General features: G+C 60.0%; 1 protein-coding gene across 1 annotated transcript; it reads left to right on the top strand.

Annotated features, from left to right (window-relative positions):
- Positions 1-1,018: 1,018 nt before the first annotated feature.
- TANGO6 (transport and golgi organization 6 homolog) lies at positions 1,019-20,531 on the top strand (the record flags this gene model as incomplete). The annotated part of the gene is made up of 17 exons (XM_082289803.1): positions 1,019-1,720; positions 1,952-2,068; positions 2,808-2,934; positions 3,667-3,791; positions 4,242-4,404; positions 4,913-4,995; positions 6,520-6,632; positions 7,906-8,082; positions 9,487-9,613; positions 10,156-10,335; positions 12,849-12,983; positions 14,265-14,753; positions 14,948-15,005; positions 16,439-16,591; positions 18,481-18,632; positions 19,543-19,656; positions 20,193-20,531. The coding sequence occupies 17 exons, from the start codon at positions 1,019-1,021 to the stop codon at positions 20,367-20,369; spliced, it is 3,192 nt and encodes a 1,063-aa protein (XP_082145929.1). The 3' UTR covers positions 20,370-20,531.
- Positions 20,532-23,531: the final 3,000 nt, after the last annotated feature.

Below are 23,531 nucleotides of genomic sequence, written 5' to 3' on the forward strand. Positions count from 1 at the left end.
GGTGCTCCCACCTCTGGAGGGCAGGATCAGCTCCTTCTTCCCTTTTCCATGGGGGAAAAAGGGTTTCTCTGGCGCTCTCCAAAATACCTCGTGCTCCCAGCCCCACGTAGCTGCTCTCCCACCAGGCTCAGATCATGAACCTGGTGATGGAGAAGTAGGATGAGGTACTTGATCAAAACAGACCAAAGATGCACCGTCACAGGGAATTGTATTTACTACAGTATGTACAGGCAGATTTCTATTTTTCTGTATCCCAGATTATGGTTTGATTTTTGCCCGTGTCATGCCAGGTGTAATTAGCGTGCACTCATTGAAAGGCACTTTCCGAAATCAAAGGGCTTTCCCGAAATCCTGCCCTCTGTGTTTGGCTGTCGTCACAGTTTGTATTTTTTATCATGGGAAAAGGGTCTGACGCGAGCTGGGAAACCAGCAGTGGCCAAGTGTTGATTGCATGGTTTTTATATAAAATTGAAATAATAAATTGTTTTAAGAAAACCAAATCCCTTTCCTGCACGTGAGGCTCTGCCGGTGCTCAAAGGATTTACCTGCTGCACAGGTGTGGCCAAGGCCCCCTCCACAGGGCAAGTGGGCAATCAGAGTCAGGGAAGGGTTTGAGCTGGAAGAGACCTTAAGCATCATCCAAACCCCCTCCTCTGCATGGGCAGGGACACCTTCCACCATCCCAGGTTGCTCCAAGCCCCGTCCAACCTGGCCTTGGACACTGCCAGGGATGGGGCAGCCACAGCTTCTCTGGGCAAGTGCGAGGACCGCATTACTCTCAAGAGAGAAGGATTCCTTCCCAGTATCCCATCGACCCCTGTCCTGTGGCAGTGGGAAGCCCTTTCCCTGTCCTGTCGCTCCATCCCTCGTCCCAAGTCCCGTCCCAGCTCTCCGGGCGGTTTCTCCTCCCTTTCCCGACCTCCCCAAGATGGCGGCAGGAAGCGCGGCCCCTCCCCTCAAGCGACCTCCCCACTATGGCGGCCGCCGGCCGCCCCGCCCCTCCCCTGACCTCCCCAAGATGGCGGCGCTCACTGACAGCAGTCCCAACATGGCGGGCGAAGCGCCGGCGGAGCCAGAGCCGGGCCGTGTGGTGGAGGCGCTGGAGCTGCTGCTGGGGCCGCCCCGTCATGGCGACAGCGCTACCAAGTCCGTCCCGGAGCCCGCCCTGTGCCCGGAGACGCTGCGTAGGAACGCGGCGGCGCTGGAGGAGCGGCTGTCGCGGGCAGCGGGCTGGGCCGCGCTGCTCGAGCTCCGGGCGGCCGTGCTGTCCCGGGCGCCCGCGCTGGCGGCCGGGGTGGCGGGCACGGAGCCGGGCTGGGCGGCGGCCTGCGGGCTGCTGGCCCTGCTGCTGTGCCTCAAGGAGTGCCTGGCCGCGCTCGCCGCCACCCCCGCAGCCCCCGCCGCCCCCGGGGCGCCGCCGCCGCCCGGCGCCGACACGCTGAGCGTGGGGCAGGAGCGGGCGGTGCGGCGGGCGCTGCGGGCCGCCGTGGGGCTGGGGCTGCTGCCGCACCTGCCGCCGGGGCTCGGGCCGGGGCTCGGGCTGGGGCCGGGGCCGGGGCCGCCGCCCGGCACCCGCGGGGCCCGGCTGCTGGCCGTCGTGGCCGCGCTGGTCGAGCTGGCCCGGCTGCCGGCCCTGGGCGCCCCGCTGCTCGCCCGGCACCTCCGTCTGCTCGTCGCCGGGCTCTGCGTGCTGGGACACGGCCCCGCCACCCTCTGCCAGGTCCGTGCGACACTCGCACCCCTTGTCCCCGCTCCCCGGTGGCGGTGTGAGTACCCAGCCGAGCCCAGCCCGCTCCCCAGGCGGTCCCGCCCGTGTCCTGCCCGCCGTTCCCTACGTGAGAGGAAGGACAGGAGGCACGGAGCCCGGCGAGGCGCCGCAGGACACCGGCGGGTCCGGGGCTTTAGTGCCAAGCCAAGCTGTTCTCAACAGCCCTGGTGTGTTTTGTTCCAGGGTGTCTCGGAAGCGGAGCGAGCGCGGTGCCGGGAAGCCCTGAGGGACATCCTGGACCGCGTTTACCAGCCGCTGGCGGTGCAGGAGCTGCTCGTCCTGCAGGGACAGCCCAAGCAGGTACCCGGGGCCATCCCCGGCACGGGGCTGTCGGGCTCCGTACCCCCGTGGTTCCCACACTCCGAGGGTGCTGCTCTCCTGGAAATGTTCTTACACCTTAAAAACCAGTCCCCGAACGCTGGCGAGACTGCTGGGTGTGTGTCATTCCAGCCGTGCTGTGCAGGAGCGGGGTGTGGGTGTGTCAGGGACTGTCATCGCCGCACGTGCCACCTTGGCTTGGCACCCACATCTGCCGTGCCCGGCCAAGCACAGCCTCTGCTACTCCAGACCTCACCCTTCCCACTCGGGGGATGACACAGGGCACCTGCTGCTCTTTGGGGCTGTTCCAAAGTCTCCTGGGGAGGAGAAGATGGAGAATCTCTTGAGTGTTGTTTTAGGAAAGTCCCTATTGGATAATGCCCTTAATAGAATCACAGAATCCCAGAATAGCTTGGGCTGGAAGGGAGCTCAAAGTTCATCTCCCTGTCATGGGCAGGGACACCTTCCACTATCCCAGGTTTCTCCAAGCCCCGTCCAACCTGGCCTTGGACACTTCCAGAGATGGAATAGCATGCTAAGCACTCGAGGGCTGACCTCTCTCATTAATTCCTGATTTGCTTTGTGCCGCTGGATGAAGCAGCAATTCAAAGCCTGTCTGTGTCCTGTGCTCTCTGTCAGAGCATGGGCTGTTTGCCCAGAGGAGGGTTGGCACAGGTGTGTGCAAATACGCTCCTTACCCTGCTCCTTTGCTCCCCTCCAGAGGTCTCCGAGTGCCGGGGCAGCTCCGGCCTGGCTGCGGCGGCTCTGCGGGCACCTGCTCTCTGAGAGGCTGCTGAGGCCCGGCGGGGTGCAGGCCGTGGTTCGGGGTGTCTTGGAGGGCACAGACGGTGAGTAGAGGGCTCTGGGCCCCAGGATCACAGATTCAGAGGTGCCTTGAGATGGTTCATCCCATGAGAGGCCCAGAAGAGCAGAGCCACAAGAGCTGGATGTAGGAATTGGCTTGTGCTGGTCTGAGGTGACATGGTGACGAACAGACTTTGCCCCTGACTGCGCTGAGCTCCCAAACTGCTCTAATTTGGGATACCCTTATGTTCGAGGGCCACACTGAAAGACTCTAACCCCACTTACCCTGTTTGTGCCTCGATGGAGTCACACCTCATGTGTGTCCTGAGTGGGACCAGTCCCGGGGAATGCCCTGTCCCAATGCCAGTGCAGTGGGAGCCATGCTGGGCACTGGGCTGTGAGAACTGTAGGGACAGTGCGACCCATCCCATCCCCTCCTCACCATGTCCTGCCAGGAAGGGAAGCTGTTGGTCTCCAAAAGCTGAATCCCACAGTTTTTAGTGCCAAAATCTCATCTGGCCAACTCCAACCATCCAAGCACAACCTCTCCCCACCTTTTGGCTCACCCACCTGGCTGTAGGAGTTATTTTCCATTATCAGAGCTCTTGCACAGCAATTTTCCCCTTTTGATCCTTAAGTTCAGGTGTCTCCTGAAAGATGCTTGGTTTAACAAGAGCAATAAAAGCTCAAAATCTGATTTTTGGCTAGGAACACCTGGCTTCAGCCAGAGCTAGCCATGGGTTGGAGCTGACCTGGGATTTCTGCTGCTGTTGTAGGTGGTGCTGGCACTGAAGCAGCAGCTTTGGACTGGAGGAAGTGCGATGCAGTTGGGAAGATCCTGGCTGCCTGCCCACAGCAGTGCCTGTCCCTCGAGGACTACTACAGACAGGTGTGCCCCCAGGTAAGTCCTTTGTCCCCTCTGCTGGGGAGTGCGGCTTGGAGAGTGCTGGGGCTGTTGCTTTTGCTTGAGTGTGGCCTCGTTCAAGCCAGCACAACGTGGACGTGTTCTTCTGGCAGTAGAACATTTCTGCTCTTGAATTTTCCATGTTTTATTGAAATGCTGGATGATGTTGTCTGATCACACGAGGTGCTTGGCACTGTGCTACACAGAACTCTCTGTGTAGCCCTTGCTTCCAGCCTTTGGCTCTGGGAGTGGTGCACGCTCCTGGTTTGAGCCCAGAAAGGCATCCTGCCTGCGTGGGAAGGACACTGGCTCTTCCACACATGGAATATCATGCCAGATGCCCAGCAAAGCAGCACATGGGCTGCTCCTTGGTTGCTGCGAGGAGCCAGGCTGCCCTCTCTGAGGGGGTGCTGATCCTTGTTCCTTTATCGTGGACTTTCCTTGCAGGTTCTGGACTTGCTGCACATCCAGGACAAAGTGGCAGCGCGGCAGTTCCAGCGTGTGGCCACCACCACGCTGCTCACCATGGCCAGGGAGCAGCCACAGCTGGCAGAGAGGCACCTGCTCCAGCCCCTGCTGGCACCGCTCCACCGCTGCTCCGAGGCCACAGGTACCCGGACTGGGGAAGGGTCTGGTTTCTCTCCTCACTGGTTTTTGTCATTCCATCTGAATTTCCTCAGGCCGGCAGCCAGGCCATGGAGTGTGGGAGCCCAGCTCTCTGTGCTGACCCTGTCAGTTTGTCTGGGTACACCACATTTGCTACTACTGCAGCGTGGGAGCTGAGCAGTTTGGCTCTGCCCTGTGCTCCTTGGGAGCCTCTCCCAGTCTGACACCCTTGTTCTGGGCTTCCAGATGGAAGCCGTCAGTTCCCCACGCTGACCAGCAGCTCTCTGGGGAATCATCCATCATGGAGTTGTGGTCTGCCTTGATTTCCATGTGTCCTTGGGGGTTTACAGCATTGCAGGACAATTAGCACAGCTAATGAGGGCTGGTCTGTTCCCATGGGGAGGGAAGGGAGCTGTGGAAGTGCTTTTGGGTGCAGGGAAGGGTGGGGCAGTTCTGCTGCTGGGGGCTCTGGGCTGTTTCGGGGGGCTCATGTCTCTGCCCTTTGCTTTCAGAGCTGGCACTGGAGGATTTGGCAGCAGGGGCCGTGCTGGTGCCAGAGGCGGAGCTGGGCAGCTGTGTGGAAGATGTGCTCAAGGTACCGTGTCTGCTTTGGGTGAGAAAAGGAGCTGGTTTGAGACCTGGTGAGCAGTTCAGTGTGTGTTGGGCCACACAAACCGATGTGTCTCCTGCAGTCATGCTCAGTCATCTCATCTTCATCTGCAGGAGTACCCCAGCCTCCACATGGGCTGTGCCAGGGCCTCGCCACTCACAGGGAAGGATTCCTTCCCAGTATCCCATTTAGCCCACCCTCTGGCAGTTGGAAGTTATTGCCCCTTGTCCTGTCACTCCAGGCCCTTGTCCAAAGTCCCTCTCCAGCTCTCTTGGAGCCCCTTTAGACACTGTAAGGAGCTCTGAGGTGTCCTTGGAGCACAGATCTTGGTTCTGGAATTTGGGGGATTGGTGGCGTCCATCCTTGTGCTTCCTGTGAAGGATGAGGGCTTTTTGTGGAGGTCTCTCCTGTGACACCTCCCCTCATAACTCCATTTCCTACCATTCCCTCCAGTATCCCCCGTGCCACGCTGCAGGCTCCAGCAGCTTCCTGCTGCACGTTCCAACCCAGAAGGACATCTCCAGTCCAGGAACTCAAATTTCAGAAGCTGGTGACTTGCTTCCTGGCATGCCCTGAGGCAGGCTAAGCTCTTAAATCCTGGGATTGTTGTCTATTTTCCCTGTAATGATCTGTTGTAACTGGCTGGCAGGCAGAGACCGGTCTGGAGGACTGCTCCCTCCCAGAGCAGTGCTGGGGGGGTTGGAGTGGGTCCCTCCTTAATGGCAGAGCACTGGGGGCCTGACAGCAGCCCAATTAGTGAGGGGACCCCAGGTTTGGGGGTGTTTCTTGCCTAGCAAGTGTCATTTGATGCTTTGTGAGAAACCATCCTTGGGGCTTCATTGGGAGGCTTTGTGTACACAAGGATCTGGGGAGGAGGAATGGCTCCATGGGGATTAGCACAGGGAAACAGGTCTGTGTGCATCAATGGGGCAGGGCAGGGCCCTATGGGGGCGTCTCTCAGCCTCTTGGGAGGGTGCTAGTTGAGGTGGAGAAGAGGAGCAAGGCTCTGCAATCACCCCCAAGCCCCTATAACCCCCCCCCAGAGCCTCTACAACATCCCCAGAGCTCCTGCAGTCCCCACAGACCCTGTGCAGCCCAGTGCCTCAGCTCAGCACCCACCAGCCCAGCTGCCCTGCTAGTGACTGATCTCTGTGTTTGAGATTTGCTGTAACTCAATGAAGATTTGCTCATTCCAGAGGGCCTGTTGCATCCCTGGGTAAGGCAGGACCTTACCCCTAAGCTGCAGACTTCCCAAATAGCTGGCTGCAACCTTCCTGTAGCTTGGAGCCCTGCTGTGGTTAAGCAAATTCTTGGAGAAAGATGGTGCTGAAGGCAGGTTTTAATAAGGAATATGGCATAATCAGGGCAGACAGCCTCCAGACTGAAGGAAGAGGCTGAGAACCCTCCACCATCCTCCCTGATAGGTGCCCTGTGCACAGACGTGTTCCTGAACTCCCCTCAGCCCCACGCAGGTGTTTGACTCCCCTCCCTGTGCCCTTCTCTCCGTAGGTGTATGTGGTTGGGAATGACAGCTCGAGCCTGCTCCTGGGATCCTTGCAGTCAGTCCTGGGAGTGGTTTTTTCCCTCTATTCCTTCGCCAAGCAGAATGTGTCATACTTACGGTAAGGGAGGATTTGTACTCGGCTTCTGCTGGGGTTTCATCTGCTGGGCTCTGCCCACCTCCCACAGCCACGCTCAGGGCACAGGCAGGAGCAGAGATCCATCTTCTCATCCCAAAGCACTCTCGTTCCAAGCAGGCAATAACCACAGGCAGGGCTCACTAGCAGCCCTGTGCCTGAGGAAGCCATTCTCATGTTAGTTTTTGTGTTCCCTGAAGCCAGAATGTTCCTTGTAGGAATGAGCATGCCCTCGGGAACACAGAGTGGCTCTGCCTAGAGCAGGGATTGTGATTGTCCATGGATGGATGTAGCAATGCTGGACACTGGCTGGAGGGCTCTACAAATAGCATAAAAACTGGGAAAACAGTTCAAGCCCTGCCTCTTGGAAGTACAGGATCATTCTCCAATCTGGGATCACTCTCCTCTGGTACAATCAGGACCTGCCTCCTGGCAGCTGATACCCGTACCATGCCCGGCTCCCCATGACTGCTGTACAGTGGGAAGCACCACATGTGCCAGCTGTGGCAGGGACAGGGGTGGCCAGGTGCTGGCTGTCCTCTCTCCTTGCTCCCACCAGGCTTTCCCTGGTAAAACCATTCCTGGTGGGGTTACGCTGTGCTCTAGTGATCCTGGCGTGTGCAGGCTTTCCCTAAAAGGTGTGTGTAGACACGGCCTCTGCTGTTACTAAAGGCATCGTTAATCACTTCTAAGAACAGCGAGTGCCGTGACAAGTTGGTGGAACGCGCCAAGTTCATGCCGAGTCACTGCTTCCTTTGCTAAGGAATTTGGCAGGGATGACTGAACCGGCAGCTGCCTGGAAGTGTTCGGGTTTCCAGACCCCTGGCACGGCACAGCACAGCGCGGCTGCTTCACCTCATTAACCTGCTTCTTCCTTTGGCAGGGCTCCCCATGCCACCTCAGTGCTCCCATCTCCTTCCTCCTCTCCCTTGGCACTGCCACCAGCCCTTGTCACCTCAGTGTGAGGCACAGGCAGGGCGTGCCAGGGGTGTTCACAGCGCTCCTTTCTCTGCCAGCCTGAAGTGCGGAGGGACCCAAATCCTTCCATCTGGGCACACCAGAAGGGCAGGATGTGCTGCTGATCCCCTTAGAAACAGGCACAAATGCTTTCAGCTGCCAGAGCCAGGAGCTGGAGCATCCCAAGGAGAGCCCATGGCTGCTCCGGAGTGCTCCAGTCATGTCCCTCATCCCAAACCACATCACAGGGAAGGTGCAGTGGGCAGAACAATGTCACCACCGGCTCCTTTCTCCTTGGCAGCTCCCCGTGCCAGGACATCCTGCTGTGGTTCCTGGAGAAGGCAGAGTGGGAGCAGTCCCTGGCTGTGCTGGAAGGCCTGGCCGGGCTGAGCAGCCACGTGCCCACCCTTCACCCACGGTGCCAGCTCCGTGTGGGCAGCGAGGGCGGTGCTACCATTGTGATGGAGGAAACCATCAGGTGAGTGCTGTGGGACAGTCCCCTGGGTCAGGGCTTTCCAGGAAAGCCTGCCAGAGAGAGCCTGGGCAAGCAGGGGGCTGCCAGTGCCATCCCACCAGGGTCTCATCCCCTCGAGCTCAGGCAGGTGACGCTTCCACACAACCCACAGAGCCCCCAGGTTCCCTGGACATGGCACAGAGCTCTGACTTCCAGCCCCAGAAAGCATCACTCTCCACCTGAGCGTTGGTGTGCACTCCTTGCCTGCTTTCCCTGTCTGCTAAGCCCTGCCTGTGCCAGTGTCTGGGAATGGGATGGGCATTTCCAATCTCAACATCCTCCAAATTCAACTTCCAACCTCCAGCCCAAGCCTGTCTGGTGACACAGTGAGCGGAGTCCCTCGGGCACAGGTGGCAGAGTCACAGCACAGACTGTGGCAGTGCCAGCGCCGTGGAGCAGCCACGGAGCTCCTCTGGCGCGGGCAGATGGTCTCGAAGTAGAGGCAGAGCTGGCCATGCTGGGAATTAACTGCAGCCTTTAGTCTCCAGCCACGCAGCCCGGGACATCCGGCAGCAGGAGCTTGGGTTTAAAGAGAGGGGCTGTGAGCTGGCAGGAGGGCTCAGGGCAGCACTGTGGGGCAGGCAGAGGCACAGCTGTGCCCAGGGGTGTGCTGGGAGCACCTGCAGCAAAATCCCCACAAATACGTTTGTTTGGCTTCTTTTCAAGCTATTCATGACCTGAGTTAGAATTACAGGCTGGTTTGGGTTGGAAAGGACCTTAAAGCTCATCTTGTTCCAGCTGCTCCCATGGGCAGGGACACCTTCCACTATCCCAGGTTGCTCCAAGCCCCATCCAACCTGGCCTCGGACACTTCTAAGGATGGCACAGCCACAGCCGCTCTGGGCACCCTGTGCCAGGGCCTCCCCACCTTCACAGGGGAGAATTCTTTCCCAATATCCCATCTAACCCTTCCCTCTGGCAGTGGGAAGCCGTTCCCCCCTGTCACTCCAGGCCCTTTTTATTAACTCTCTTTAGGTACTGGAAGGCCACAGTTAGAAGCATCTCTGCCTTGCTTAAACTGGGAATACTTTAAACTTGTTCCATAATGGCCCTGGCTCTGCCCATGCCCCTGCTGCCACGGCTCTGACCACTGCCTAACTTAGCCAGCACTACTCCTGTTGTTTATGGGATTGCTGGATGAAATGTATGTTTTGGGCTCATGGTTTCTGTTAATGAGTGCAGGTTAGTTAATAAACAGAGCCCAAATTACCTGGGCAATGTTTGGCTCAGCTGCCTCCAGGCTCTGCTGGGAAGTGCTGGGAAGAAAGGGTTCCAGGGAAATGCAGACTGGGATTTCACCATGCCCTGGAGTCTGGGGGTCAGGGAATTCTGGGTGTGTTTGTGTTGGTGACACAATGACTGTTCCAGTGATGAAGATGAGGCCCTGTATCAGAAGATCTCCTCGGAGCAGTGCCATGTGGAAAGCTTGGTGGAGCTCCTGTCCCACTGCCAGAAGAGTGGTCTGGCTGGAGACTTCTTCATCCACTGCCTGAAGGTGAGGGCAGCCAGTTCCTGGTTGGGGCATACCTGCAGGAAGGGGTTCCCTGGACAAGCAGAAGGCAAAAGAAGGATCAACCCCCTGCGCGTCCTGCAGTACAGCACATGCTGGAGCAGCCCTGTGCTGGGTGGGAAGCCAAGGAGAGGGAGCAGCCCTGTCCCTGAAGGGGTTAACCCTCATCCTCATCCCCGCCCCAGCCGGTTTTAACAACAGGAACGTCTGAAGTGTGTTGGAGGCTGGGAATAATCCCTGTTGCTTCCTTGGCTGTAGAAGAGGGGCCCCATACCTGCTTCCTTTGATCCCACTTGGAGCCCCCCATAGATCCCTCTAGGCCTGGGCTGGACTGGGATTTTGTGCCCCCAGCCCACAGTCACAGGAGGAGATGGGTATGGGACACCCAGGGGCTGTGGACAGCTCTTGGAGACCTTCATCTACGGACTGGAAGGTGGTGGTGGTGTGAGGAGTCACCTGGCATTCCTGGCACTGGTTCCCCATGTTTAACCACTGCCTCTCCATGCCCTGTGCTCCCTTCCCGGCAGGAGCTGACTCAGGTGGCTGCAGAGGACGAGGCAGCTCCAAACCTGGCTGTGGAGCCTGGAGGGAGTTTGCTGGAGCTGGAGCAGTACCAGGCCAGGCAGGGGAGGAAGCTGCTGGTCCTGCAGCTCGTGGCCGCGCTGTGCGAGGGCATCTCCGACACCGTGTTCACTGACATTGTGCAGGTTGGTCGTGGCAAAGCCCAGGGGGATTGGCTGAACACTTAGAGGAGGAGAGGCTGAAGGAGTTGGGATTGCTCAGCCTGGGGAAGAGAAGGGTCCAGAGTGACCTTAGAGAAACTTCCAGTGCCTAAAGGAGCTCCAAGAGAACTGGAGAGGGACTTTGTACAAGGGTCTGGAGTGCTAGGATGAGGGGGAATGGCTTCCCAGTGCCAGAGGGCAGGGTTAGATGGGATATGGTGAAGAAATTCCTCCCTGTCCCAGTGGTGAGGCCTGGCACAGGGTGCCCAGAGAAGCTGTGGCTGTGCCATCCCTGGAAGTGTCCAAGGCCAGGTTGGATGGGAGCAACCTGGTTGGCATAACTGTGCTCCTACATTCGTGAATGGGCAGTGCCAAATTTATTAAATATTGTAATTTCAAAGGCCATTTGACCCTGGTCCCAAAAAGGATTGTTAAAATCTTTCCCCTCCCTGGATGTGCCGGTCAGGAAGGCATCTGGACACCAAGGGCAGCATGCCATTCCCATGTGGATCCCCTGCAGATCCTTTGCAGATCTGATGTCTTTTAACTTCCTCATCCTGTTTTTTATTGCTGTTTTTCCCCCAGTGCCCCAGCAATGCCAGCTCTCAATGCTGCCGTGGGCAGGGGCGGTCACGGCTCAGGCAGGTTTCCTCACGTTTCCTTTGGGACAAAGGAGCCTTTGTGTGCTCAGCAGCAGAGGGGACACAGCCAGCAGCGCTTTGTCCCCACCTGCCTCCCCATCACACCCACCCACCAGGGCCGGAGAGTCGGGGTGGGAAATGGGGAAGGGTTTTGCCAGTTTTCAGGGTCCAGCCAGGAGTCTGGGATTAAAATCCACCACCAAAGAAATCCAGACAAAAAATCCATTATCCTCCTGCCTGGGGTTGTGTTTCAGGGAGGCCCTGGGCTGGGACAGGGACAGGCTTTGAGCAGGTTCTGCAGTGTGGGGTTCCCTGGGGCGTTTGGGGGGGCCCTAATGGGGTGGGAGCAAGTGGGATCCATCCTTCCAAAGCTGGAGCCCAGGAACAGCAGCCACTGTGCCCCCCCCCAACTGCACATTTGTTTTATTTACATATTCTCCTCCATAACCAAGGTCAGCTTGATTTCCTCACTGCACCAAGGATTCTCTCCTCCTGCCTGAGACACAACTGTGCCCCAGTGTGTTTTATTTTACAAATTTTTTCCCTCCCACTTTAAAATGTTTTTTTTTCCAGATTATTTTTTTAAGTTTTAATTTTTCTCAGTTGCCATCTACTATTATTTATTCACGATTTTCCTTTTTTTTCTTACATTAAATATAACTTCAGTCCTTCCAGCTTGCGTGTCACTGTGTTGTGAAAGCAAATATTCTGATTTTTTTTACTTACTTGCTGTTTGATGGAATTTCTTCTCTGGAATAATTATCCCAGCAGGTACCTGAGCCTTTTTGTGCAGCCTTTTCCAAAGGCTTTTTCCACAGCCTCCCTCCTTGCTTAAGGGATGTGCTTAAGGAAGCTGGCAGCTGAGGAGGACCTGCACCCAGTGCCCTGGAGGTGGAAGTTTGGGATTTGGTGCAGTAGGGCCTTGTTGCCCTCGTACTTTGTTTTCTGAAATAGGAATACAGTAGTTCCTCTTTTTTTGCAACACACCTATTAGGTAGGAATGACCCTGGTCCAAACCCTTCCCAGGCTTGTCTGAGAGAAGATAAGGCATGGAGAACATCAACTCCCTCATTTCAAGATATGTTAGGAAGGCAGGAAGCCTGTGGGATCAAAAGTGTTGGTGCCAAGTGTGGAGAAGGCCACCGCCAACCAGGCAGGATTGTTACAGGCTTGTGGAATAAAAATATTGTGGGAAAAATCACAGAGTAAGTGAAAACATGGGAAACAGCCCGGATGAAGTGTCAGCTGTGCAGGATAAGGGGGAGGCTGGTATGGAGAATTGTGGACAGGGGCTGGAGCTCCTTGGCTCTGGAATTCCCAAGCCTTTTCCTAGGGCAATTCCATACAGACCTTTGTTGCCACCACCTTGAGCTTCCCTTTGGGACTATCCCAGTTGCCTTCCCAGCTTCCATCCCATGGTGGAGCCAGGCAGGAGGCAGAGATGGAGCTGGGATCTCTCTGTTCCTGCAGCCCCACGGGGGCTTGTGCTGCTGAGAGACCCCAGCAGTTTAACCATGACCTTGTCCCAGTTGTGGATGTGACTTGGCTGAGCCCACACTGGGATCAGGGTAGTGGCAACAAGAGGAAAATGGGAAGAGTTTCACAGAATTACAGAATCACAGAATATTCTGAATTAGAAGGGACCCATGGAGATCATCGAGTCCAACCCCTGGCCCTGCACAGCACAGCCCAACAATCCCCCCCTGTGCATCCCTGAGAGCATTGTCCGAACGCTCCCTGAGCTTGTGTGGGATTGTGCTGGAGAGCTGCGTGGGCTGGGGACACTCAGCTGGGCGCAGAGGCTGCAGAGGAGGTGGCCCGGGGTGTCCCTGCTGCTGACGGCCGTTCCCTTGGCAGGTGCAGGAGTTCGTGGCGGCCGTGCTGCAGCGGGCCTGTGCCCACCCTGCGCAGGGCCCCGGCGCAGCGGCCGAGGCGCAGACCCTCGCCATGGCCATGGGGCTCGTGGCCGCCCTGCTCGGCGGCGCCGTCCAGGTGAGGGGGGAAGCCAGGGCTTTGGTGGGTGTGGGGCAGGGGGCCGGGCAGTGCCATGCCCAGTTGAGGGTGCTGCAGCACAGCTGGGTGCCCTGGCTCGGGGTCCCTGCTCGGTCACAAGCTGTAAGTAGTTATCTAGAGAGTTATATATAAATGTTTTCCTTGGGGTGGTGCTGGGGTGTTGACCAAGGATTCAATCTGAGCAGGGCACCCCCAAGAGCCCAATTAACTAATTTATAATCTCTTCCAAAAAGGCACTGACAGAGGAGCACAGTCACATACAGCATCTTTAAATACCAGCACTGCACCCTCTGCATCCCCACACGGTCACAGGCTCCGGAGCATTGTGAACTTCCCATGTGGGCTGTACCCTTGAAAATCCTCTTACATTTTTATATTTACATTTTATACATATTTATATTGTTATTTATGTCTCTCGCTTACCTTGTAATACCTATAGATATATGAGCTCTGTGTCACTCGGGTGTCGGTGGGACTGCCATGGCGAGCAATGGCACATCCATTAATGCGCTGCCATCACTGAGCTGCTGGGGTTGCTTCATCCCTGGATTTGCCCTAAGGAAAATCCAGCTGTTAATGGAAAAAGATCATTTATTGTTTCTTATTGCTAAATTTTTAACACTGGGAAAAGAACTGTAGTTGAAGAGAAGTTAAAGCCAGAGCCTTGCGGCTGCAATGGGCCCCTCCCAGGCGAGCTCCTGCTCCCACTTCTGCGTTAATGGGAGTGACATAATTTGGAAAATGGAATGTGAAAGGTTTTGGAAGCAGCTGCAGAACTGTTTGGGTTTTAGCAGGCGAGGGGTTTTACACAGTCATCCAAAATCTCTGCTAAAGCACCCTTTTTCAGGCCTCACATCCCAAATTTTAGTAGTTAAATCCAGGTTACGGCAGGAGCTCCTTGAGCTCAGGACAGGTCGTGGCTGCCGTGCCAGGAGCGTCCTTCCAGGCAGGACTGGTGACAAGTCTGGCACAATGCTGGTGGGAAGGATGTCCCTGGCCTGGCCCCCATGCACGGACACCGCTGTTTTTCAGGTTCATGCCCTTCCCACCTTCTCCTGTGCTGCCAGAGCTGCCAGGGCTGGGATTGGCGCTGGGATGAGAGGAGCTCGTGGTGCCCAGAGCCCGGCTCATGGGCTGGGGATGGGGCTACACATGGGCTCTGGGGCTCCTCACCCCCATGCCCGCCCACCCTCCTGGGAGCATGCCAGGGAGTGAACCCTCGTTAACACTGGTGCCAACGCTGCTCTTCTCCCTCCGCAGCTCCAATCCAGCGATTTCGTGGTGCTGAAGCGCCTGGTGCCGTTGCTGGAGGAGCTGTCCCGCACCTACCCCGAGCCCCTCACCCAGGAGCTGGCCTCGGACCTGCGCATCGCCATCTGCACCCATGGCGCCTGTTCCCCCAGCGCTGTGGGCGCCGCTGCCGATGATGTGCTGGGCAGGAAGCCTGGCACGGGAGCACCGAGCCCTGCTGCCGTTCCCAGCAGAGCCCCCAGCCCCCCATCGCCACGGCACAGACACGGCAGCCCCTCGTCTCACAGGGAGAGGAGCGGAGAGCAGAGCACACGCCATGAGCCCAGTGCCTCTCCAGCCCCATGTGCCGACAGCCCGGCCCCGGCTGGGCTCCAGGAGCTGCTGGTGTCAGCCTATGACCCCCAGCCCCCCAGCCGGGCAGCTGCCCTGCGCCATCTCGCCAGCCTGGTCACCCAGCGGGATCCCGAGGCACTTCGGCTTCAGGAGAAGCTGCTGCAGGTACCAGGCTTCTGCTGTGGTCCTTGTCCCTTGCCTTGGTCCCTGTCTCCTGCTGTGTCCCCCATCCCATGCCCTGTCCCAGCAAGCTGGCACTGAATGTGCCATCAGGTTGGAGATGGTCGTAATTATCAGAGCCCTCTGGCCTTGCTGGCCCAGCCCAGGGTCACTGCTGATGGCACTTCCCTTCCTTCCAGGTGTTCCTGGAGAATGTGCAGCACGAGGACGCTTTCGTTTACCTCTCAGCCATCCAAGGTGAGCCGTGCCTGTCGGGATGAGTGCCAGCACTTTGTCAGGGAAGGTTTTGTTCTGGGGGGGCTCTGGGAAGTGGGAGTGAAGAGCAGCAGAGCCACGGCCAGGCTGAGGGCTCGGCATCTCCTGCCCTCCCAGATTGTGGCTTTGTGCTGTTCCATCAAGCCTGGAGCCACACGTGGGCTCCATGCCAAGTTCCTGAAGCTGGAAACTTCATCCCCCAGTTATTCTTACTCCCTGGAGCTGGTCACCATCCCTGTGCCAGGTCTGTGTCACCAGCTGGGGCTGCAGTTCTGGCCTGGCACCCACTGAGGGGTCTGTTCAGCTGAGGCTGGCAGAGGAGCAGGACCAGGGGGACCCGCTGGTGCTCCCTCAGGGCTCTGCCGCGGTGGCAGTTCCTGAGTACTCACACTGCTTCCCAGGAAACCCTCAGGTCAGTGCTTGCTCCGGCACGCTCGGCACAGCCCCACAGCACCAGGCTGCCCCTGGGAGCTGCAGGCAGGTGCTTCTGCCCTGGGGTGATGGGCATGTCCTGTGTGACAACAGACGGTCACGGTCCCCTGGGTTCCGTGCAAGGGAGGTGCCATTCCCTTGGCCCACAGCGATGCTGGCACCGCTGCCGTTGGGTTGGTAACCTTTGGCAACAGATGGGAAAGGAGTTTATGCTGTGCTTCCCACTGCCTGTACGGTCTTGAGAGGGACGGGTCTGTCCTTGCCCGCGGCTGGAGCACAAAGGCTGGAACCATCCTGGTGATTAACGCGCCGCTGCAGCTGCCGCACGTTTGGCAGCGCGGCCGCGGCGGTGATTAACCCTGACGCGGTTCCTTGCAGCACTGACTCACCCATGGCAGCAGCACCTGTGCCATGCCGAGCTGTGCCGAGCCGTGCCGTGCCAAGCGTGGGGCTGGGGGCCGCACCAGATGGGTCCCCATAGTCCCACTTGCTCCCTGCCAGTGGTTGTGGCACCGCTGGGTTTCATGGAACTGGACTCCACTGATGTATTCCTGCTGTACTGGACACCATACCTGGAATCCTGGGGTCAGTTTTGGGCCCCTCATGACAAGACAGATGTTGAGGGACTGGAGTGTGTTCAGGGAAGGGCAATGGAGCTGGAGAAGGGTCTGATCCCTGTGTCTGGGATCTGATTTCTCATCAGCCCCTGGAAGATGCAGCAGGCATGAGAGCATGCACACTGGCTCCTGCTCCCAGTCTGGGCCAGGCAAATCCGGCAGGGACAGAGACATGCTGGCACCATGTGCCAATGGCCAGGAACTGGGAGCAATGACCCCACTCTGTGCCCAAGCATTGGCTGCAGTGCCCAGCTGCCCCCAGTGCACCAAGTCCGCACTGTGTCAAAGGGCATCACCCAGCAGCAGTGAGCAGACACCAGCTGCCAACTGCTAAATTACTGATTTTCCAGCTTTTCTCTGCTCCAGGCATTGCCCTGCTCTCCAGTGAGTACCCAGAGCGGATTCTGCCTGTCCTGCTGGCACAGTACGAGTGCCCGGCGCAGGGCACGGAGGACGCCGCGGCCGCTGTCACCAGGATGAAGCTGGGCGAGGTGCTGATGCGTGTCACCCGGGCGCTGGGTGAGTCCATGGCCGTGGGCATGGCACTGCCCGCTGCCAGCAGCCACAGCACCACCGCTCAGCCTCTTTCCCTGTGGGAAAGCCCACAGGGGACTTTTGTTGTCAGAAGGTGGGAAGGATCCGGAAGCCAAAGGGAAGCTGGCCGAGGTTTGCCAGCAGCAGGAGCAGGATGCCGGGTCCTGCCAGCAGCCCACCATCCCCTCGGTCGGCAGCACCAGGCTTGGAGACTGCCGGGAAGCGCCTGGACACGCAAGGCTGAGGGGTAGAAACTGGATGAGGCCTTTCCGGCATCTGCTGTTGGGACATGTCCTAAAGTGCCTTGTCTGACTCCGTGGAGGAGGCTTGGCCAGCGGGAGTGCTCAGTGGGAGCTCTCCATGGCCAAGGAGGTGGCAGCCGGTGTCTGTGGTGCTGGGGCAGCCGGGCAGGGGTCCCTGGTCACCGGGTGGGCGTTGTGTGCCTTGTCTGGGAATGCCCCTGAAAAGCCCAGACCCCCTGAGCCCCAGGACTGTGACTCTCCTGTGGCCTGTGCCACATTCCCTGGCACCAGTGGCATCCCTGGGCTCTGCCAGCTGTGGCATCCCACCAGTGCCAAGCTGCGCCACCATCCATCCTCATTGCTGGCATGGGGAGAGGGCATCCCACTGTCTCAGCTCAGAGCCCCTCAGTCCCGGACCTCCCCGGGCGACATCCGAGTGTCTGACCCAATGCAGGGTTTCCCTTGGCAGCTGCCCTGGGGGTGGTGGCACGCTCTCCCCCGTGCTCTCCCCGCTCGCCGTGGTGCTGCTGCCGCGGGCAGCCGCTCCGGCGCGTCCCGGCTCGCCGGCGTATTTATAGAACAAATTGCACCAAGTTGTTTCTGTTGCAAAGCTTCAGTGTCTGAGAGCGAGGATTTACCCAGCGCTTCAGGATCACTCCACAGCTCTCTGTGATTCTGAGCTCTCCTGCTCTGCTGAGGGACTGCCATGCCTTCCTCCTGCCCTGTCCCCATCCCCACTGTCTCACTGGAGCAGCTTTCTCTTTCTAGGAGGGGAAAGGAAGTGTAGCCATCTGGCACAGAGGCTGGTGCACTGTTGGCTTTGGAGGGGATGCATCCCACTCGGATCACCCTGCACTGCTCACACTGCTGTAATTCCAAGTCCTGGGATGCAGGCACAGAGCATGATACGTTCCCAGCAAGTCCTTGGCATCAGAGCGCTGCCCTGTGCTCCCCCACCCTGTGCCAGTCCCCAGCCCTGAGCCCCCACGTGCAGGGTATTGGGGACCTTCCGTTGCCCACAAGGATCATTCCTGTCTCCACACCCTGGGGCATCCCAAGGCATCCATCCCACTGCCTCCATCTGCTGCAGGGCACCGTTGTCTGAGGAGCTTCTGGAGCTTGAGAGAGCTGGAAAAACAGAACTCACAGGCCAGCTGGCCTTCTGGAGCTTTCTTTCCACCCCTTGAGGCCCTGCCCAGTAGGAGGTGTGCCCGTGCCGTGGGGCACAGAGCTGCTCAGCTCCTGTGGGATGACCACACTCCTGGGATGGTCGTGGATGCTCAGCACGGGCCTGAGCTCTCATTAGCAGCTCAAGCATCCACAGCACTTCTGTGTGCTAATTGGGGCAAGGGATTGGGTCTGGGTGATGTGGGAATTTGGGATTCACACTTGGTGTGGTTGGAGGACCATGGGTGACCCTATGGGCGGACTGGGATGTGCCAAAGGACCCCAAGGTCTGTGCCGTGGGGTGTGTGCTGAGGGGCACAAGCCACGCTGCAGATGTTGCATCCAGCTGTTCAGTGGTGTTGCAGGGCAGATGCCCAATGCATCTGTTCCCAAAGGAGCCAGGGCTTTGGCAGGAAGGATGGGCCTTTCCCTGCTGGTGACACACAGCTCTGCTCTCTCTTGCAGGGGACATGGTGTTCCAGCACCGGGAGCCACTGATCCGGGCCTTCCTGCGGGGTGCCCGGGATCCCGACAGTGCCCTGCGGGCCAGCAGCCTCTCCAACCTGGGCGAGCTCTGCCAGCACCTCGGCTTCCAGCTGGGATCCATCATCCAGGAGGTACCAGCTCCATCCTTCCCCTGAGCCTGCCTGGGGAGCATGGGGCCTCTCGTTAAGGAGCACGTTTGTTAGCACATGGTTGGGCTGCTGAGGACATGGAAATGGGACATTTCCATATGGAAACGGGACATTTCCATAAAGGACATGAGTGGTAATTGCTGATATTGTGGACTATAAAAGTCATGGGGCCTGAAGCAAACACTAGGGAGGTTCTAGCCCTGATTTTTATGCGCCTGCTCCACCCATGGCAGTCACTGCCAGAGGAGACCTGGGGGCACAAGTGGTGCCTGCCAGAGACACCTCCCGCTTAATGACACCTCGCTAGCCTCCCGTTATCGTAATTACCATTATCAGTATCATCAGTATCACGGAGCTGGCCCTCGCCCGCCCTGGCTGCAGGCTGTGGGTGAGACAGGGCTGCCGAGCTGCTGGAGCTCAGATCCCAGTGCGGTGAGCCCAACAGCCCTGGAGCCGATGGGTCTGTGCCTCACGGGCGCCAGAGCTTCACCCCCCCGGTGCTCCTGGAGTGAGACATCATGGATTTGGCACTCGGGCTGCTCCCCTCAGTTCCCGCTCAGCACCGGTGGATCCCAGCAGTTGATGTGATGCCAGTGAGCCACACGCTGCTATTTCGGGAAGGTGCGAGCTCTGCTAATTCTCCCGGCTGTCACTGCCGGGATTTAATTAGATTCCTTTGGCTCTGCCTGATTTTTATACAGACTGTTACACAGCTTCCTGAGGCATCCATGTGCCACCCGGCCCTGGCTGGAACTGCTCGGAGCCCGCGCCCCACAGGACATGGGGGTCCCATCCTCATTCTTGGGACATTGCCAGCACCTCAGTGGCTGCTCTGATGGGATCCTGTGCATCTCTCAGTCCTTGCTGATGCACCCCTGCCCTGTCCCCACAGGTCACCTGCTGTGTGACGTCCATAGCCCGGACAGACCCCGAGGCTGAGGTGCGAAGAGCTGCTGTGCACGTGGTGGTGCTGCTGCTGCGGGGGCTGAGTGAGAAGGTCACTGAGGTGGGTCACCCCTGCTTGTCCCTGGGGCAGGCACAGCCCCCCAGGGGACTGAGACGCCCAGTTTGGGCATCCCCACTAAAGGGTTCCCTCAATGGATCCTGGGGAAGGGGGGCTTTGTGGGGGTGTCCCTCTGAGCTGCTGGGCTCTGCCGGGGGCAGTGCCGTGCCATGCCGGGGGCAGTGCCAGCTCTTGGGAACCGTGGGAGTTGTTCATCGCTGATTTGACTTGGAAATGCCCAGTTCTTCCAGCACCGTGGCCTCCCTCCGCAGTTCCCAGTAACAGCATGTTGGGACTTAGCTCCCATGGAGGAAACAGCCCCGTTCCCCACGGGAATCCCCACAGCCGAGATCCCGGCATGCCCTGGTGCCCCTGTGCTGAAGGAGCACCACACTGTGCTGCTGGCGTGTGGGGAAACTGAGTCACGGGGGGCCGAGGCGCCGGGGAGGGGGCAGCCCCACGCCTGCCAGGACTCGCCGAGGGGGCGGTGCGGGCGAGGCGCCGGCGGGCGCTGAGCTGCCCCTGCCCGCCGTGCCCAGGTGCTGCGGGACGTGCTGCGGGACCTGTACCGCCTGCTGAAGCACGTGGCGACGGCCGAGCGCGACGGCGCGACGGTGCTGCACGCGCAGCTGGCACTGGAGGAGCTGGACACCGCCGTGAGGAGGGTCCTGTTCCCCCCGCAGACGCTGGAGAAGAAGATCGTGGTGCTGCCGTAGTGGGTCTGAGCCCGTGGAAATGAACTGTTCCTGCTCCGGGTTTGGGGCCAGTGGCTCCCCAGGGAAGGGCTTGCTGTGCCCTCCGGGATGCTGCTGGCGGTGTTGGACAGGGAGGGAACCTCGCTGGGACGGGGTGTGGGATTAAACAGAGACGTGTTCAGCCCTGTGTCTGTGATGTCTGTGGGGCCACGCAAAGCTCATGGACACCATCCTGGCCATGTCCCAGCCCCTGTGTCCTGTGGAAGGGTGGGCATCACCCCCAGGGTGAGCCCTGGGTTGGGCAAGCAGCCGGCAGGGCCAGTGCCTCAGGCTCCCTTGGGCTAACCAGCACCAATGTGTGGCTGTCCCCGAGGGGAGTCAGGAGGGAGGGGGCCTCTGCTCTCTGCACCCCCAGAGTGGAATTCCATGGCCCCTCCTTGGCCCTGTACTCACACCACGAGGATGCTGAAGGCTCCAGGAGCTCCCTCACCACAGGGTCTGAGAATGGGCCCCTCTGCTGTGGCACCAAGAGCCCCCTCCATGCTGAGAAGGGGCTAAGGGCACCTGGCTGGGACCACCACTCACCATCATGTGCTCAGGGATACCCCAACATCAGAGTCACCTCTTCCCTCCAGGCAGGGCAGTCCCCATGAGTACTGCAGCACCATGGGCCCCATTCCTGCACCAGGAGCTGCTCCACACCTGCAGTGTGGCGGGAGCAGAATCCTCAGGGAGCCAGCTTGGTGGCCCCCTCGCTCCCCTGGCACCAGGCAGCCCAGCCCCACCGTGCACAGCCCCAGGGGCCCAATTCCCAGCTGCCGTGTCCTGCCAGATGGGGAGGTGGGTCCAGCACCCCCCTTCCCTGCAAGTCTGGGAGTCCTGGCCGTGTCTCCCCCCAGTGCCATGTTGTGCTGTGAGTGCACAAGCAGTGGGAGCATTCTCCTCACCAGAGAGCAGTGATGGCCAAGCACTCCTCACCTCTCCTGGCGCTGGTGTCAGCCCACAGGCACGCAGTGGGGTGCTGCTGTACCAGCTGTGCCTGTCCAGGGCCTGCTGTGCATGGCAGAGGAGGAATTTGGAATGAAAAGTCTCTTGGTTTGATGCACTGGCCGGGCACTGGCTGGCCATCCTGCCTCCAGGAGCAAGAATGTGTCTGGCTGTCCTGCTGCTGGGAACAAAGCAGCAGCTGTGCTGGAGGTGGAGAGAGTTTGGTTTCTACCTCGAGCAGCCATGGGCACAGCAAAAAGTGAGGGGACCCTGATGAGGGCACAGGGGGGGGATGCAGGCACACTGCCCCTGTCCCCTGTCCCAACACTGTGGTGGTGGCACAGGCACGACCATGCCAGTCTGACCCTGCTGTACTGGGCTTCACACCCCTGTGCCCCACCATGGCTATGTGGGAGTCCCGCTGGTGGTGCCGAGGGTCCCAGCGTGTCCCTGTCCCATCCAGGGACTCACCGGTTCCTCACCACTCGTTCCAGGTGCTTGGGAAGCTCCCAGACAACATCACCACAGCGCCGGGGGTGTCAGCGAGGGGGACCCGCCTGCCCGGGGTGCTCCTGCTGGAGGGATCCCCTTTCCCAGCTCCTGGTGCTTGGAGTCTCCGGGCCCAATCCCGGCACCACCTTAAACCCAGCTCCCAGCGGAGCAGGACACGGCTGGGGTGAGAAACGCAAAAGTGCTAAATTTGAGCCCCGAGTCGAGGCTGTGGCTCCTACCTACTCAGAATGGCCCCTCCAGGAGCTCGTTGTCCCCTGCCGCCAGGCCGGCACGGGGACAAAGTGCTGCTGTCCCCGGGATGACCCTGGTCCTGCCCCGGCACCCACCGGCCACGGGGACAGAGTGACACGGGTGACTTCTGCCGCGGGGGGACACGGTGGCACAGGAAGGTGACACGTGGGTGTGATGAGAGGGGCCCCGAGAGCGGGGCGGGGGGAGATGGAGTGGCCGGTCCCTGCCCCGTGGCTCGGTGCCGGTGCCCGCGGTGCCTGATGCCGGTGCCGGGTGATGATGATGCCGGTTCCGGTGCAGCATCGGAGCCGCTGCCGGTGCTGCCGGTACAGCAGCTGTGCCGTGATGCCTGTGATGATGCCAGTGCCGGTGCAGCACTGGTGCCGCTGATGCCGGTGCCGCCGGTGCTGCCGGTGCCGGTCATCACTCCCGCAGTGCGGGGCTGGGGCCGGTGCCAGGTGCTGCCGGTGCGGGGCGGATTCCCGGGGGTTGCGGGCGGAGCTGGAGCCGGTGCCGGTGCTGGTACCGGGGGCGGTGCCGGCGGTCCCGGTGCCGGTGCCGGTGCCGGGCGGGGCCCCCGCGGGCTGCGGGCGGTGCCGGCCCCGCCGCGGTATAAAGGGGCCGCACGGGCCGGGCCGGGCGCACAGCGGCGGCGGCGGGTGGGGAGCGGCGGCACCACCACGGTGAGTCCCGGTCCCTCCTTCTCCCTCCCGGCCCCGCTGGTGCCGACTCGGGGCGCCCCCGCGGTGCTGCGAGACCGGCGGCTCAGGAGGCTGCGGGGCCGGGGGTAACGGGCAGTCGGCAGCGCCGGGAGCTGCAGGACCGGGAGGAGCCGGCAGCGCCGGGGGCTGCGAGACCGGGAGGAAGCCGGAGGGGGTTTCCCGGGAGGTGCCGCCGGGGGTCCCCGGGGCTGGCTCTGCGCCCTGCCCGCACCCCCGCACGTGCTCGTGCACCCCCGACCCGCCCGCACTCCCTGCCCGCGTCCCGGAGCGGCTCCGCAGTCCCGTCCCGCCCGCGCTGTTCGTCCCATCCCGCAGCGGGGTGGGGGTCTGGGCGCTGCCGCCCCCGCAGCCGGGGGTCCCTCCGCACGCGCTCGGGGCGGAGGAGGGCTCTGGGCGGCCGTGATTTCCCCGGGGACACCCTGGTCCCTGCCATCGCCGTGCCCTTCCCTGTCCTCCAGCCCAGCCATCGCCTGGGAGCAGCCGTGCTCCTGCTTGGGTGGATGGGGGGTGCTGGCACTGTACACAGTGGGGTACTCGGGACCCCTACATCTCACCTGGCACCACACACAGTGGGGTGCGTGGGACCCCCGCACCTCCTCTGGCCCCTTGGAGGCACTGGGAAGGTGTCACTCCCAAACCAGTGACCGGCGATGGGCCAGCAGAGGAGCAGGGCCACCCCACTTTTGTGTTCTGGGTGACCTGATGAGGAGCATGTCCACCTGTCCCTACC

Source organism: Coloeus monedula (genome assembly GCF_965178545.1).
Source record: "Coloeus monedula genome assembly, chromosome: 13".
Taxonomy (NCBI): Eukaryota; Metazoa; Chordata; class Aves; order Passeriformes; family Corvidae; genus Coloeus; species Coloeus monedula.